General features: G+C 35.5%; 1 protein-coding gene across 1 annotated transcript in view; it reads left to right on the forward strand.

Moving 5' to 3' along the window:
* Window positions 1–5,732: 5,732 nt before the first annotated feature.
* LOC145940955 (cell adhesion molecule Dscam2) overlaps window positions 5,733–19,392 on the forward strand; it is an 81,991-nt gene continuing 68,331 nt past the window's right edge. Inside the window, exon 1 of the mRNA XM_083046639.1 lies at window positions 5,733–5,853. Coding sequence (XP_082902765.1) covers window positions 5,733–5,853 — 121 coding nt within the window. The remainder of the gene's footprint in view (window positions 5,854–19,392) is intronic.

Genomic DNA, 19,392 nt, shown 5'->3' on the forward strand with positions numbered 1-19,392 from the left:
TACAACATATTACTATTTTAATTATTTTTTACATATTATTATTTTTAAATTTAATTAGCAAATTAACGCTTTAATCAACTGATTTCTATAAAAAATATTAATAAAGCGTTAATTTGTTAATTAAATTTTAAAATAATATGTTAAAAATATTAAATAGTAATAGTTAAATAGTAAGTTGTAAATAATATGTTATGATACTTTAAATTTGATTAATATTTTTTGACAGAAATCAGCTGATAACTGTCAAAAATATTAATCGAGTTTAAAGTATTAGAACATATTATTTAAAACATTATTTTATTTTATTTTATTTTGAACAAACTGTTAAACTGCTAACCCTCGCGATGACAGCTTCTCGATGCTACGAATATAACGCACAACGCAAATCGGGACAGTCAATTAGCATCGCGGAGAAGAGGCAATAATAGTTACGAGAATCGATTTATTTTAACATGCCTTTTTTATTTTAAAAACTTGCCTTTTTTAAATTTATTTTAACATGCCTTTTTTAGAAAGGGATTCCAATAAAAAATGAGAAAGATTTGGGCAAAATTTCAATGAAACATGACGATATGCGATCGGACATCGACTCATTTCTTGTTTAGAAAAATGCACACATTTAAAAAAAATATATTTATAAGAAATTACAATCAATACACTATAAAGTAAGAAATTTTTCCTTTCTTTATTTATTATTATTCCAATAAAAATGAAAAAAAGATTTGGACAAAAATTCAGTGAAACATGACGATGTGTGATCGGACATTGAATAATGTAAAAACATGTCTTGTTTAGAAAAAGAAAGAGTGCACACGTTTTTTTAATAAATATATATAAAATACAATTATATACTATATAAAATAAGAAATTTTTCTTCCTCTATTTATTATAATAAATAATAATTATTATTCCAATAAAAAATGGGAAACAGATTTGGGCAAAATTTCAGTGAAACATGACGATGTGCGATTGGATATCGACTTCATTTCTTGTTTAGAAAAATGCATACATTAAAAAAATATATATTTATAAGAATTTACCATCAATCCACTATAAAATAAGAAATTTTTCTTTTCTCTATTTATTATTATTCGAATAAAAAATGAGAAAAAGATTTGGGCAAAATTTTAGTGAAACATGACGATGTGCGATCGGACATCGAGTTCATTTCTTTTGTTTAGAAAATTGCATACATTAAAAAAATATATATTTATAAGAATTTACCATCAATCCACTATAAAATAAGAAATTTTTCTTTTCTCTATTTATTATTATTCGAATAAAAAATGAGAAAAAGATTTGGGCAAAATTTCAGTGAAACATGCCGATGTGCGATCGAACATCGAGTTCATTTCTTATTTAGAAAAATGCACACAGTTTTTAAAAATATATTTATAAGAATTCACCATCAATCCACTATAAAATAAGAAATTTTTCTTTTCTCTATTTATTATTATTCGAATAAAAAATGAGAAAAAGATTTGGGCAAAATTTTAGTGAAACATGACGATGTGCGATCGGACATCGAGTTCATTTCTTGTTTAGAAAAATGCACACATTTAAAAAAAATATATTTATAAGAAATTACAATCAATACACTACCATGTAAGAAATTTTTCTTTCTTTTATTTATTATTATTTCAATTAAAAATAAAAATAGATTTGGCCAAAATTTCAGTGAAACACGACGATGTGCGATCGGACATCGAATAATGTATAAAAACATTTCTTGTTTAGAAAAAGAAAGAGTTCACACGTTTTTTTATAAATATATATAAAAAATTACAATTATATATATATTATAAAATAAGAAATTTTATTTCCTCTATTATAATATAATAATGTTTAAAAAAAGAGTGCAAACGTTTTTTTATAAATATATATAAAAAATTACAATTATATACTGTAAAATAAGAAATGTTTATTTCTGTATTTATTATAATATATAAAAATTATTATTTCAATAAAAAATGAGAAAAAGATTTGGGCAAAATTTCAGTGAAACATGACGATGTGCGATCGGACATCGACTTCATTTCTTGTTTAGAAAAATGCATACATTTAAAAAAAATATATTTATAAGAATTTATCATCAATCCACTATAAAATAAGAAATTTTTCTTTTCTCTATTTATTATTATTCGAATAAAAAATGAGAAAAAGATTTGGGCAAAATTTTAGTGAAACATGACGATGTGCGATCGGACATCGATTTCATTTCTTGTTTAGAAAAATGCATACATTTAAAAAAAATATATTTATAAGAAATTACAATCAATACACTACCATGTAAGAAATTTTTCTTTCTTTTATTTATTATTATTTCAATTAAAAATAAAAATAGATTTGGCCAAAATTTCAGTGAAACACGACGATGTGCGATCGGACATCGAATAATGTATAAAAACATTTCTTGTTTAGAAAAAGAAAGAGTGCACACGTTTTTTTATAAATATATATAAAAAATTACAATTATATATATATTATAAAATAAGAAATTTTATTTCCTCTATTATAATATAATAATGTTTAAAAAAAAGAGTGCAAACGTTTTTTTATAAATATATATAAAAAATTACAATTATATACTGTAAAATAAGAAATGTTTATTTCTGTATTTATTATAATATATAAAAATTATTATTTCAATAAAAAATGAGAAAAAGATTTGGGCAAAATTTCAGTGAAACATGCCGATGTGCGATCGAACATCGAGTTCATTTCTTATTTAGAAAAATGCACACAGTTTTTAAAAATATATTTATAAGAATTTACAATCAATACACTATAAAATAAGAAATTTTTCTTTTTTCTATTTATTATTATTCCAATAAAAGATGAGAAAAAGATTTGGTCAAAATTTCAGTGAAACATGACGATGTGCGATTGGACATCGACTTCATTTCTTGTTTAGAAAAATGCATACATTAAAAAAATATATATTTATAAGAATTTACCATCAATCCACTATAAAATAAGAAATTTTTCTTTTCTCTATTTATTATTATTCGAATAAAAAATGAGAAAAAGATTTGGGCAAAATTTTAGTGAAACATGACGATGTGCGATCGGACATCGAGTTCATTTCTTTTGTTTAGAAAATTGCATACATTAAAAAAATATATATTTATAAGAATTTACCATCAATCCACTATAAAATAAGAAATTTTTCTTTTCTCTATTTATTATTATTCGAATAAAAAATGAGAAAAAGATTTGGGCAAAATTTCAGTGAAACATGACGATGTGCGATCGGACATCGAGTTCATTTCTTTTGTTTAGAAAATTGCATACATTTAAAAAAAATATATTTATAAGAATTTACAATCAATACACTATAAAATAAGAAATTTTTCTTTTCTCTATTTATTATTATTCCAATAAAAGATGAGAAAAAGATTTGGTCAAAATTTTAGTGGAACATGACGATGTGCGATCAGACATCGAGTTCATTTCTTGTTTAGAAAAATGCATACATTTAAAAAAAATATATTTATAAGAATTTACCATCAATCCACTATAAAATAAGAAATTTTTCTTTTCTCTATTTATTATTATTCGAATAAAAAATGAGAAAAATATTTGGGCAAAATTTTAGTGAAACATAACGATGTGCGATCGGACATCGACTTCATTTCTTGTTTAGAAAAATGCATACATTTAAAAAAAATATATTTATAAGAATTTACCATCAATCCACTATAAAATAAGAAATTTTTCTTTTCTCTATTTATTATTATTCGAATAAAAAATGAGAAAAAGATTTGGGCAAAATTTTAGTGAAACATGACGATGTGCGATCGGACATCGACTTCATTTCTTGTTTAGAAAAGTGCATACATTTAAAAAAAATATATTTATAAGAATTCACCATCAATCCACTATAAAATAAGAAATTTTTCTTTTCTCTATTTATTATTATTCGAATAAAAAATGAGAAAAAGATTTGGGCAAAATTTTAGTGAAACATGACGATGTGCGATCGGACATCGAGTTCATTTCTTGTTTAGAAAAATGCACACATTTAAAAAAAATATATTTATAAGAAATTACAATCAATACACTACCATGTAAGAAATTTTTCTTTCTTTTATTTATTATTATTTCAATTAAAAATAAAAATAGATTTGGCCAAAATTTCAGTGAAACACGACGATGTGCGATCGGACATCGAATAATGTATAAAAACATTTCTTGTTTAGAAAAAGAAAGAGTTCACACGTTTTTTTATAAATATATATAAAAAATTACAATTATATATATATTATAAAATAAGAAATTTTATTTCCTCTATTATAATATAATAATGTTTAAAAAAAAGAGTGCAAACGTTTTTTTATAAATATATATAAAAAATTACAATTATATACTGTAAAATAAGAAATGTTTATTTCTGTATTTATTATAATATATAAAAATTATTATTTCTAAAAAATGTTTAATAAAAAATGAGAAAAAGATTTGGGCAAAATTTCAGTGAAACATGCCGATGTGCGATCGAGTTCATTTCTTATTTAGAAAAATGCACACAGTTTTTAAAAATATATTTATAAGAATTTACAATCAATACACTATAAAATAAGAAATTTTTCTTTTTTTTATTTACTATTATTCCAATAAAAGATGAGAAAAAGATTTGGTCAAAATTTCAGTGGAACATGACGATGTGCGATCGGACATCGACTTCATTTCTTGTTTAGAAAAATGCATACATTTAAAAAAAATATATTTATAAGAATTTACCATCAATCCACTATAAAATAAGAAATTTTTCTTTTCTCTATTTATTATTATTCGAATAAAAAATGAGAAAAAGATTTGGGCAAAATTTCAGTGAAACATGACGATGTGCGATCGGACATCGAGTTCATTTCTTGTTTAGAACAATGCACACATTTTTTAAAAATATATTTTTAAGAAATAACAATTATATACTATAAAATAAGAACTATTACCTTCCTCCCTATTTTTTATTATTGCAATAAAAAATAAGAAAAAGATTTGGGCAACTATAAACGCGCTATTGTGTCGCGCTTGATACTAGAATAAATCCTTGACTTCATATTTCATTTCCACTGAATAGCCGACGAAATTGCAGCGTGATACGGGCATTAGGGTTACGTGTGCAATTTCTCCCTATATCCGTGTCTTTTCGTGTCGAGGTATACGTTTGTCGTTGGTACATAGGCCGCAGCTTTACGCGGGCGAACGGAACGTCGCCGAGCGTGTTCCGAGGGTGGCCGGTCGGCACCGAATACCGTCGAGCGCTTCCGAAGGGGGTCGAATCGCGGACCGAGGTGAACTTAGCGCGCAGCTCGAAGGAGCCCGGTTTAGTCTATCTCCAAGCGCTGGACGCGGCGGGTGCCGAGAGGGGTTTGCGACGCTCGAGGCAAAAGGGTTGCGTGCGCGGTTGTACATCGGTCTCGCTCCTGCCCGTCTTTCCCCTCTCCCTTCTTCATACACGTCTCATAACCGCCCTTGGCGCTTTCACCCTCGCCACCCTATTCCGCACTTGTCCGACTTTGCGCGCGCTTACCTATGTTTATATCGATACACAGCCGGAAGCCGGACAGGTGAATCCTCCTCTCTTCCCAATGACGATGAAACGGGAGTGGTAGATTAGTCTCGCCTTGCCATCTACTTTAGTCTTACCTATCCCTCATCTCTACCTACCTGCTTACTCTGATCTCACGAATTTCCCAAGGAATTCGATGACGACGGCACCGGCAAGGATGGATGCAAAACCGCGGAAGAGTCGTCGACCGTACTCGATTCGGACAGCTCACCACGTGGATCGTGGTCTCGTGCTCTCGTCGCTGACACCATTCACGCTCGTCCTCGTCCTCGCATTCGGTAAGTCGCACCTAACTACATATACGTACCCGAATATTACGAAATTCACAAATTTCATCATTGTTAATATCATTGCGATTATGAATTAATTATTATAAATATAGAACAAGTCGAAACGATAAGAATTTTGAGAGGATTTTACATCGTACTGTAAATGGAGCTTTTTTAGAGATCTTCTGTTTTTTGAAAAATATATATATAAATAAATGAAAAAAATATTTTATATAGATTTTTCACTTCTCTGATATATAAAAAAAAGTACATATTTCAAATATTTTTTAAAATTTCTCTCAGAAGATTATACAAAAGACGTATATAATTCATACTAATGATTGAATCAATTATTTTTAAAAACTACAATTTTATAATGTCTTATTATGTGTTAAACAAAATGGAATTGTTAAGCATGTTATATATGTATATTTTGAGAGTTAAAACTATGTGCTGCATAGCATTGAATTACTGAGATTCGTGATTCGTGGTGAAATTTGTGAGATATATTCCGGAGTTATAATTGAATAAAATGTACAGAGAGCAGCAGTTCATGCGCTTCAAAGCTATGTTGCTTCTTATACGAATTTTGTAATTTATCAGACTGCACGATGTAATCGCTTTTTCGAAAAAGAAGCAAAAATGTATTTTATTTAAAATTCATACATTTTTATGCACAATTTCTTAAAATTCGTACAAATTTCTATGTTACATGTTACTGCGTTATTATATACATATATTTCTATAACAATTAACTCGCACACAGTTCTTTTTGGGGGGTTGAAACGATACTGCGATACGTGTTAATTTACTATCGGATAGAGTTTCGCAAAATACATACAGAAATCGATGTAGCAGAACGCGATGCATCCGTGGAATTCAATTTTGCCAGAAATATCTTGTTGTATGAAACCAGATATTGATCTTACGGAGCGGAAGATAGCCGCCGGTGATAGCGAACGCGTAAACTGAGTCGCAATGTCGTTTAACAAAGTGGAAACGACAATATTCGTGCTCTCGGGGATAATCGCGCCTTGCGATGTAACGCGAGAATCGCGAGCCGCGAGATCGTCTAGATCGGAAGAGTGACGGAAAGAGAGAGAGAGGAGAAGAAGGAGGGAAAGGTACCGCAACGAAATCTATTTCCGCCATTTCCTGCCGCCATTGAAACTCAATGTTGTCGGGATTGCAGAGCCAGAATATCAAGTGTCTTATTACGCGCATCATTGATCGCGAAATTCGCGCTTCTAACGATGTTAACTCATTAAAATTGCGAGAATTATGCGCGGAAATATTTTAACATTTTAATATCGTTCCGAGCACGTTGCAGTTGAAAACTTTGAGATAAATGCGCCGGTATCGCGCGCGTATTCGTAATTTCGTTACTTTGTGTTTCTCCGTAAACATTTAAAGCGAAGCAACATTGTTGGCGAGTTAATTGCGTTTTCTGTAATGCTGATTGCCCCGCGCGTCTTTGTCATGACGCAAGACTAATTTACCATCGATCCGATTAAGAGGTAAGTTAGTTGGCAGGGCTGGCAGGGAGGGATAGTAAAGAGCACTTCTGAAATGCATCAGCTATGGAGAGTAGTCTAACGGCACTAATCGGTCAAGTGCCTTTATAGTACGGGAGGTAATAATTGGCAGGCAACGAATAATCAATTATGTTAGCGCGAATATTGCGTGTCTGTCGACTTTGCGCGCGCGCGTATTCTCGTCAATTATTCTTGTCTTTAATTTAAATATTTGAAAATATTTCAATTTCAAAAACGCGATCGTTGATTGCACGGACACTTTTTGTCAATATCAATTTTTCACACGGGGAGAAAGAGAAGAGAAATTTTTATCTCCTGGTAGAGAGATACACACGCGGAAGGGAAGACTGTCATGTACAGCGTATACATATACATATATATCGTATCTTGCGCAGTGCACCGCGCCAGAAAATTTATGCCGCGTTAAATTTATATATTATATACATATACACACATATCCCGGAAGCGTTCCTTGTCGAGTTATACGTTCCGTCTCTGCAAGTTACACACAGGTATCGCGAATTTTCGAAATTCCTCCAAATGATCAGTTTCTGTCAAATATTTTGCAAATCATTCTCGTCCCATGATAAAAACGCGAAACTCTTCTAGGTCTTGTCTCATCGAAATCTTGAAATATTTATTATTGTTATCTCTATTGCCGTTGAAAAAAAATGAGAATTGTTTTTAATATAAAACGTGAAAAAGAAATGCGATGAAGAAAAAGTTGAGAATCGATACGAAGCCGAGGAAGTAATAAGGAATGCGGAAAGAATTTCCCGGATTGCATCGAAATGGTTCAATCTCCTATATAATTCGCTTTTTTGGTGTGCAGGTTTATCCTTATCGGGAACATAGTAGCGCATAAATCAAAGTGTTTATTCAGTAGCGACGTAGAATATACGAGGGAGGAATTTGCTATATAGAGTAAACTCGCTAATAATCTATGACTGCTTCTCTTTTCCAACTCATACTCTTAATAAATATTGCAAAAGTACAATTTTTTGCCATTTCTCTATCTTTCTCGAGATATCCGAACGCGAAAAGTCTTGCGAGGTCAGCTCCTCCGAGAGTTTATCCTTTCTGACCCGACTTCTCTTCGACATTACTCGGAATTATCCAACGTTTTTCCGGGGAGGCAAATAATAGGATTTCGATGTTTGAGAAATCTTCTCGAAAATGATCTCTCTCCCCTCGTAACGAGCAGATACGCGGTTTAAACTATATCAAAGTGATATACACAAAGGATCTTTTGGAAGAGGAATTCTCCGGCAAAGTTTAATCCACCAATCTGTGAATAAGCTCGAGAGCTGTGTGTAGTTTCTTGGCGAAACTTTTACGTAACGTACATTAAATTAGCTTCTGCGCGGATAAGATTATAAGCTATATCGGCAAAGGTGCAGCCGACTTTCTTCTCTCTTCCCCCTCCGCCCCTTCCTCACTTTTCCCCACCGTCAACTCGTCACTTCGCTGGCAAGAAAGATAATTCGACACAATGTTTAATTAGAACGCGTAATTAATGGCGCACCTACAAGCGTAGGTCCGCGAACGTTCGACCATCATCCATTCAACCGCTGAGTAATCCTTTGGACCACAATGGATCCACGACATGGAATGCGCCAAACCGTTGCTTACACGGGTCAATTTATCGCTTCCCTCGGACGGCAGGACAAGACATTGGATGCCGTAAACTCCTGCCCGTAAAGGCGTAGATTTTAAATCTCTGACAATGAGTCGCAGTGTCATTCCATAGTCGGATTCCATCGTGGGTTGAAAAATTGTTCACATTCCTTTATAAAACGGATGGAACTTTTTAATCCAACAATCATTGCTAGCGTATAATAATTGTCTGATAAAAAACGTTATTGAATTCTTGATTCGCAATAATAAAAATGTGTGTGTGAAAGATGATTAATTATCATTAATGATAACAATTTTTAATATCATAATTTTGACAGATACATACAGACTTAAAAAAGTTTCAGGATTCTCAAACAATTTTTGACACAATTTTCCTCTTGATACACAAAAATAGAAAGTTAAAAAAAAACTGTTTTATAAAAACCTTGAAACTTTTTTTAGAAATTAAACGTATATGTGCTTGAAAATATTGATTCACTCTATATTGATATCTTTTTACTGAAACATTAGTCTCGATTCGAAAATAAAGAATTCTGATGAATAATTTTAACGTCAAGTTTGGTCGATCGCGCATAAACTGTGCGGCTTTTTAAGAAATCAAAACGTCGCACATCACGTCGATGGGATTGGGATTAGGTCGGCCGTTGCGCGTGGTCAGTTCCGTTTCATTCCTCCCTTCCTATTAATCGGAAAAGTGTACAAAGACCGGCGCACATGGCCGCCTGTTGAATTTGCTTCGGTATAGCTGTCGATACGCGCTGCGTGCTGCTGCGGAGCATAACGCGGAATTGAAAATAACGCTATCGGAACACGACGGTATCTAATCGGAAAGCAATTATGAACCGTTGAAGTTAAGCCGAGGCACGCCGTATATGCCATAGTCATTGTAGTTATAGCCGGCGTCATTCTCCATTCACCCCACTCTCGTCGCCTCGATTTAAACTAAACTCGTTCAATAAAATAGTACGCACGAAGCGATGAAGACCCTCGCACTGGCAGCCGGTTTAATTAAATTTCGCGTTCGATGAACTTTTTAGCATTCGATTTCGAGCGTTTTAATTTCGTTTTATATATTTATATTGAAAAAATATATTTCCCCCGTGTGCGACAAAATTTTTAGTATTGCTCGTGATAAAAGTGTGTACGCTATAATAGACAATTAGTGAAAGCATAATTTTTTATATTATAAATTTTATCGAGACGCTTCTATTTCCGCGAACGTCGCAAACTCTGATTCGTATTACGCGAAAAATTTTGATAAAAAGAACAAAATTGGAGGCTAAAAGTACAAGAGAAAAGAAGAGACATAAAGTCATGGTACGCGTTTTCTACGATATAAAGATATCCGAGTTTTCTCGACTTTTCTTTTTTCTCACTGACGCTACCGCTGGAAGCGCCCGACTGTCATCGGCAGTATTTAGTTTAGGGATAGCGAAGAAGTCGGAATAAAGACGTAGTAGAAAGTAGATAGAGAGTGGATAAAGAAGAAGCTCGGCAAAGCTCGGGCCCCGGGGGTAGGAAGACGCGAGGAGAGAAAGAATGAACGGAGAAGAAGGAGCGGCGAACTTATAGAGGAGAGTTTGCAAACGCTCGTCGACTTCGGGTCACCACCATCATACCACCACAATACAACCCTATCAACCGCGGCTGAAACCACCCTGCCAGTGCCTTGCCGTTTCATTCTTCTGCATCCATTCTCTCCCTCTCCTTTCCCCATCCCGTCCACGCCATCGCGACTTCGACCCGTTGCTCGTTTCAACGCTCGTTTCCAACGTAGCCTCTCGTTTCTCCATCTTTTCGCCGGTGCACCGCGGCCTATAACGAGTGGCGTACTTCATTCAAGGCGTTACGCTTCTACCCTTTTCTTTTCTCATGTTTCTCTCATTTCCCTTCCCCGTCCCCTCATTCCCTTCTCTCATATTCCGCCTTTATTTCTCCCCTCGGCATCCTCCTTCTTGCCGCGCGCGCCGGCTTGATCTTCTCTCTTTTCCGCTCCGTTATTTCCTACTCGTCGCCCGTCGCTGCACCATGAGAATAAATGAGGAGCACACGTCAAAGCAAAGAAAAAAAAAAGAAAAAAAGGACGTTTTTCTTGTGTTGTAAGCTCGAGCGCACCGGCGCTGGGTTGCCTGGGTGTTTTTTCTTCGGTATCGTCTTCCCGCATGATGTAGACGTCTTCGCGAGTGGTTTCGCGCTGCGCTCGCTTCATGGTTTCCCAATGAGTTCTCGTCTCGAGACGGTTCGTCGACCGGTCGAGATTAAACGCTTCGTTTCCGCGGAATGTCAGTCCCCGGGAATGGATCTTTGAGGAATTCTGATTTTTCACCAGATCTCGGTGCGCGCGTGTACTTTTTATTTCGCACGAGCTCCGGGAATTTACAATTTATAATTGCGACGTAAGTTTGAGATTCGCTGTTAAGTCAATAAAATTCCAACGACGTGCCGCGCGAAATGGATGTTTACTCGTGCAGATGATTAAAGAGGGTGTGTTTGAACGCGCGAGATATTTCGTATTTATCCGCGCTTCGTTTAGCTTCATGCTTTCTGCAAGCGCGAGCGAAAATTTCCCGACGTTTCTGCTGAATCGTTCTCTGGTTCTTTCGAGGTTCTGTCGCCTCGGCGAACGTTCAATTCCCTACGTGACTGTCGTGCATATCGTGCATTTCTGACGTGTGTCCTTGCAGTAGTTTGAGTCGATGATGTAGTCAGACCGTCGACGAGACGAAACTTTGTGCAGTTCTCGGAGCAATAATCGCGATCATCTATTTCGTTAATACGCGATAATATGACAGTCAAACTCAAATCAAACGTCTCGAAGTTTAAAGGTGCTATCAGTAGCTGAAAATAAATTTACTATGTGAAAAATAATACGAATTCCTTTTTATATACACATATGTATTAATGAATATATTCTCTATTCACATTTAACTTTTTAGATGATTTATAATTCGCGAGAGAATTTCATTTATAATTTCACGTGTCGTGAAATGCAGAAAAAAAACATTTGAGAAAATAACATACAAATGCAAAATATATATCAGAGTGCGTATATATTTTAGAAAATTTATAATACGCATTATTAAAACGATAAATAGAATTCCGTTTTGAATTTTGTGAATTATAAATAATTTAAACCATTTATTTAACAAACTTGTTACCTCGATACATTTACAGATACATTAAACAAATTAGATCAATTATGACGATATAACATAATGTTATATCTGATTGTAATTATTCATGTATGTATCCAAATAACTATTTTGTTAAATAATATAGTGCGAAATTAATGTGTTTATTATTTCGCATATATTATGTCTTGAAGCAATATAATAAGATAGACAAAAAAATACATAACTTTAAGCTGCTTAACGATACGTAACGACATGATGTATAGTAGAGGAGGGACAGATTTATTTCGCGCGAGCCACATTCAGAGATTGATGAAATAAACTTGAAGCGCGAATGAGGATTGAGAATTGTATGTCTATGGCGGGAGGAAGAATGCAGAGCTACGTTCGCGCGTTACGAGAGCGGTTGCGTAAATAAATTTTAGTTTGAACGGCTTAACGTGTATCGCGCGGCAGCTACGTCTGTACGGCGGCAGCTTTGTTAAAAGACGTTGCGCCCGAGGGAGTAACCTGAACGAAGTACGGAATGACGAGGAGGAAAATAAGAAAGACCCTGGGTGGCGGGTCTGGTAGCGACGGTAGCGACGGTATAGTACCACCAAGCAGTAATAAAACGTGACGGAAAGATGGCGAACAATAACGACGCTGCAGGTAGCTGGTTGGATATCTGCCAACTGAAATTTCGCGAAGCTAAACGAAATATATAGGAAATTTAACGCAGCCGAGAGAATGAGGGCGAATCGACAAGAGAGAGGGAATAGAGGATGAATCGCCGAATCGGTACTTAAAACCTTTGAACGCGCGTAAGTAGATATCTCTCTTTCGAGACACGGTATTCCCTCAATTTCGACATTCTTCGAGGTGATGAGCGGAAAGAAGCAAAAATTGCAGAGCATTCTACAGAGTAACGTGCAATGGTTTAGCGGAGCGATAAGATGGGAAAACTTGACAGATATATCGTCGTTAGTATCGACGATCTGACAACCGGAGCTGAACATGGCGAATCGACAAATACGTAGGACGAAAAGAAAGACGTCGCGTGGACGTGAATTACGTACGTAAAAGTACGTGTCGCCAAGCGTAAGATTGATTATCTCCGGCGGTTAACAATTTAATGCCGAGATATTTCGCCGGTCGGCAAAAATACTGGCGCGAAGACGATCGCTGGGTCGCGTAAAGGTGGGTACACATCTACGAACGAATACCGAACGAACAGCGAATGCGAATGTTCGGATATTCGCGTTCATGTTCGTAGGTTGTCAGTTTCTTTTCTCGGTTGCACTGAATATTAGCATTCGATTAGGATTCGGTGTTCGCTGCGGGTCTTCTCTCTGCTGCGGATAACAATAGTTTTGTGACACTTTTATGATAGTGAAAAAAAAGATTTATTAAAGCGTATAAAGAATATATTTATAAATATATAATTGTTTATAAATGTATCTACACATAGATATTGTTAAAATAAAATATTGTTAAAGTAAAAACATACCTATAAACTCAGAGAGATTATTCAAATAATATAAATATTTTTAATTTATATAAAATCACAATAGTATTATAAATATTACTTCTACATTTATTGCACAATTCAACAGTTGAAAAATTTGTTTTAAACTATTGTAATTTTATAAATTAAAAAAATTTATATTATTTGAATAACCTCTGTGAGTTTATAGGTATGTTTTTACTTTAACAATATTTTATTTTAACAATATCTATGTGTAGATACATTTATAAAAATATTTTTTATACGCAAATTTTTTTCTACATTTTAGATAAGTCTAGCAAGGTTTTATTATTCAAGGTCAATGTGTGTGACGATAGAATTATTATATCAAGTGCGTCCTATATTATAATGGCTTATAATTTTAAAAAAAAACAAAAAGAAGGAAGGAAAGAAGGTGATGGATGACAAAGTTATATCAAAGTCGCCAACAATATAGAGGAAGCGATTTACTGATCGATTTAAGAAAAAACTATAATTTCAAAATTTCTGTAGGATACCTGCAGAAGACTTTGAACTTTTATTAAATAAAATTGGAGCTAAAATTTCTAAACAGGATACAGTGTTCCGTCCATCAATTCCTATCCAAGAAAGATTACCTATTACTTTTCGATGTAGAAAGCGAACAGCGAACAGCACATGACAGCAAAACGCGTCCACATCGCGCACGAATTGCCTTTGATGTACCGCCTCATGAGGGAATCGAGCCGAACGCGAATCGAACGTTCTATTCGCATTTGCTTTGGCGTACATATCTGTTGAACGTTAACAATCAACGTTCGCATTCGCTGTTCGTTCGGTGTTCGTTCGCTAAGTGTATACCCACCTTAAGAAGAGGGCGAAGATCCCGGAAAGAAGTCGAAAGAGAAGCGGAGAGAGCGGAACGGTCTAGGATAACGAAGGAACGAGGCAAGGAGAGGTGAACAATGAGGACGGGATGTCTGCCAAGTAAAACTCAGCAGAGTATACGAAGAATAGGAACATCGAGGAACAGCGCCGCCGCCGCCGCCCGATATCCACCGCGTCAGCCCCTTAATCTCTGGCGGTGTGATAACGTCGACGCAGCATTTTGCATGCTAGACTGCTGCCGCATCCATTCTCGTTTCCCATCCCTCCTCTGCCCTCCGTTTTCCCCGACAGTGTCTATTCGCCCCCTCAGTCTCGCGCGCGCGTTTCCAAACGCATACGCCGGCATCAGCCTCAGCTCTACTCTCTACTACACTATAACTCTGCCATCACTGTCACCACTACCACCGCCACTACCACTATTACCGTACTGTCGTACTTGCCGTAATCTACTACCCTGCTCAAGCTAGTCTCTGCCTGGCTTTATTGCCAATGTAGCAGCTTCCGAGTCCTTAGGCAAAGTACGATGTCCCGCTATTGCGGTATCTCTCTCTTTCTCTCTCTCTCTCTCTCTCTCTCGTCATCGATAATCGAGCTTCACAGTTAGCGATTCGTCTAATACATCTTGGTCCGTGAAATGGATAAGATCCGACTGGCGAAGTAAGTAAACACCACGCGCGCACGTACGAAGAATAATTACTCGGCTGTCGAAGAAGTCCCTGTAGTATCCTGTCGGCAGGAAACGTTAAGAGCATCGTGTTTACGACCTTTATATATGTCGGACGGTTCTCTTTAAGAAGCGAGCGCCAAAGTAACGCAAGTATCGCATCACCCGCAGAAAGGAACGTCGATCGTAAAAGTGATGGCTATTTCAAGCCGAGTAAATTACGTCAACAGTTTATTCTCTCTAAAAATACAGGGGGAAGAATATTGCAGAATTATCTAATAAATGAAAGAGCGAAGAAAAAAAAATAATGCGGGAAATTACTATTAACTAATAACTCTCTCGCGTTCTACTCTTACTTTATCATTACTTTAGAGTTAGAGTAATAACTTTATAACGTCGAGAGCGCGAATTAATTTTCGACATTGCGTAATTTCCACCGAGATTCCGCGCATCGACGTCAACGTCGGCTCTATATTTTTCTCGCCCGTTGAATCTTTATGGGTAATGAAGTAAAATTCAAGAATTGCCGGTTCCGCATGCTATACAGTATACAGGACGACGGTAGAAACGGTGTTAACGGGCTGCGGATGTCGTGGTGCGAGGTTTCATAGTCACGCATTAGGAGGTCGCTCTCTCTGTTCCGTGGCCTCTCTAGGCTCGTACGTTTCAATTTGTCCCTGGCCTCTGATGTAACCGCGCGGTCTCATTAGTTGAGCGTGGCGAGAGGGGAAAGGGGAAGAGGACGAAGGAACGGGATATACAGTCTCCGTCTCTGTTTCGCCGACGCGCGCGACTCTGTCGTTCAACCCTCGACGTGCCACCCTCGCTTTCTCTCTCTCTTCTTCCTCCACCGATTCCCTCCCGTTCTCTCGCTTCTCTTCACCCTCCACAATCAACCTTACTGCTGCACCACTATTCCCGACCTAACTACCTCTTCGGTACGACCACCATCGTCACCACCACTACCTACCCTATCCTACCTACCTACCTACCTACCTATCCACCTACCTACGCCGATGTCGACTACCGCGTCCGCGGGTATTGGTCTACCCTTCACGCTCCGGTGTGTAAGGTACGGACAAACAATTACTTGTTCCACCCTCGTAATTGGTATGCCAGGAAAGAAGAAGCCTCTATCCACCTGTCGGCTGCCACGTAAGATTCCATGAGAAACTTTAGTCACTATCCACGGTACGTAAGACGGCTTCCTCGACTCGCGCTCGAAAGCTCGGCGAGCGAGCGAGATGCTTGGAAGGGAATCGAAATTGCGTCTCGCTGAATAAACGAACAAATTCTTGGCCATTTCTTTCTTACGTCTTATGTCTTTAGACGTGTCTTTATTTTCTCCGATCTTTTTTTTTCTTTAATCAGGCTTGTCTTGCGCAAATGAGGTATTCTCTTGTCGACTGTTTTGTCGATATTCTCGTAAATCTGCTCAACCACGATTTTTGAAACGGTGACGTCCTATAACGCGAAACGGTAATGGTCCGCCTGAAATATATGCCACGCATCATTCGCGAATGATCAGCGTTGCGTGGCGAGAACAATGCAACGGCTATAATCGTGCCGATTGTAATTGCACCTGGTGATAGCCGCCCCCGGAGCGATTTATTACCGAGTCCTGTACGCGTATCTGATATTTACGTAAAATTTAACAAATTACACAGGTTTACATTTGTAAATAAGAGAGTTATCGAAAATATACGATTGCATGATTAAACTATATATGTATTTATTAAAATTTTAGCTAAATTCGACGATGATAGGCAATATCCTGTTAATTCGACAATGTACAATTAAACGTAATTACATATCTTGTTGTCTTCACAAATATGGCCATAATGCAACGCATACTTGCCGTATAACAGAGTATATGAAAGCGTATTTGTTGGCACCAATTTGCGAATGGCAACGCGACTAATACACACACGCGGTTAGGGATGATGGTTCCGTCATCAACGGGTCCTCGCAATATAAGCAATTAAGTGCGTAATTATATGAAACCGCACACGCCTGCGGCAACGGGTACCACAAATTCATTCGACGTAAACCACAAAGCAAATCACTGTCATGCGAAACGCGGGCTGGCAGCCTGTCAGCTGTCGCAGAAAAGTCTCGCCCAAAATGTTAATAGTAGGAGTCGACAGTTGCCGTGGCGTTTATCAGTGCGCTTCGCGTAATAAGACCCGGATTATACATAACATGACAAAAACGGCGAAAATCTCATTTCAATCTTTATACATGAAATTATCATTAATTGTATACGTAATTATAATTTTTTTCATATTAAATAATTATTATATTATACATATTATATATAATTATAAAAATACATACTATATGTATATATAATAATATTTAATAAGTAAATAATATATATTATTTAATACTTAATTAAAATATAATATATTATATAAAGTATAATTTAATATTGCAACATTACTATCTTTAATTGCTATTTTTATATATTTAACTATTTTAGCTAAATTAAAACTTTACATCTCTATTTTGCATTGCTCAGAAATCGCAGCAATACTGAAGTGAATAAATTTTTCTTATTATAGAGGTAAGGAAATTCTTCGTACGTGTTAACAATTTTCACATATTTTAGACCGTTTTACAATTGTCAGCTGAATTTTAATAATTCACATGTTAGCTTTCACAACGAGTTTTCATCGCGTTTTCTCTATTCGCGGAAAATTGTCTACAATAATCGAACGTGTCTGAAAGAAATGGACTCTTGTAGAATGTTTGCTCTAATAGTACTGGGAAACATGGAACGTAATTTTCTTCTCTGTATATTGAGGTTCGTAATACTCGACGCTTCCGCGGTACTATTGTTCAGGACCGCCTCTAGAGAGTACTCTAACATCTGTAACAAGATGATTTTATAAAAGCAGTAATAAAATCCGCGTTTGAATTGTCACTAAAAAATTTATTTTTAAAGTTATTTCTTTAAATCTGTAGCATAAAATGCATAAAAAGAAGAGACGATTATTAAATAATTATTATTAAATCAGTACTTTGCATTTTTTTGTTTATTTATTTATCAGTTCAATACATATACATGTGTTTGAATATATCTCATAAGAATATGCTAAGAATATATTTGATTATTTTAAAGATGCATGTAACTGCAATACACTGTTGTATAATTTAATTATTTTTAATCTCATTTCACTCTTAATCTATTTTATGAACAAACATAAGATTCTTGTTTACGAGTTTTAATTATTGGACTCAAAGTGATGTCTTTGCTCCCCTCACTGATTGGCCTAAATTTTGACTCAAAGTGATGTCTTTGCTCCCCTCACTGATTGGCCTAAATTTTGATTCTTGCGCGAACGAGTAGTCTGTACAGAGCAGTCCGTTTCTACTTACACGTACTTATACATACACTAGCAAGCATTCTCAATTACTAGAGAGCAAATATAATTAAAAGATGAAACTACTCGTTCATTTACTCGTTAATATAATTTTTCAATTAAGACGGATCGGTCATTTGCGTAATGAGGTTAATGAGAATAATGGGATGAAAAAGAAAGTGTAAATGGAAAGATAGGCGCACGAGCACGAGGAATATGATGTGAGTTTTCGTTTCCGGCCACGGCAAATGGACATTCACATCATAAAAGGGGAGTATATGGACTATAGATAGAGAATATAGACAAGAATGTCGTCGTTATGGCGGTGCTTCGGCTTAAGCAATCCCCGGTAGCAGATGCGTAAACGAGATAAAAGCATGCAAAAGACGCGCCGGATGCGGCTTTATCTTCCTCTATTCTCCCTACGTTTCGCTTATATTCTTTCACAAACTTTAAGAGATAATTGAACGTCAACAAACTCGGTATTTCAAATTATTCCGTGCAATATTTCTTTCTCCCGTCGTGTAACAGGCATTCGCATCGCGCTTGTATGTATTTGTGTATGCGTTATTCATCCCGTAAACTTCGCGTTTTATTTAACAAGCGGATAAATGCAGTCGTGTAAATGGTACGCCAAGTATATGCATATTTAATGCAACTCTCGGAAAGAATTTATCTTAACAGTTATCGGTGCACGCGCGCAATTTAAGAAATTTAATTTTTACAAAATTATAATATATGTATAGTTTACTTTTTTTATTTTGCTCTATTTTTTAAATAAAATTATTTTAATATTTTACTGAAAATATTATATAAAATATGAGAAATAATATAGAGAATAGAGAAAAAGGGAAAACGAAAG

Source organism: Prenolepis imparis, unplaced genomic scaffold, assembly GCF_030444845.1.
Source record: "Prenolepis imparis isolate NDT839.2.m4 unplaced genomic scaffold, iyPreImpa1.0 SCAF_9, whole genome shotgun sequence".
Lineage (NCBI taxonomy): Eukaryota > Metazoa > Arthropoda > Insecta > Hymenoptera > Formicidae > Prenolepis > Prenolepis imparis.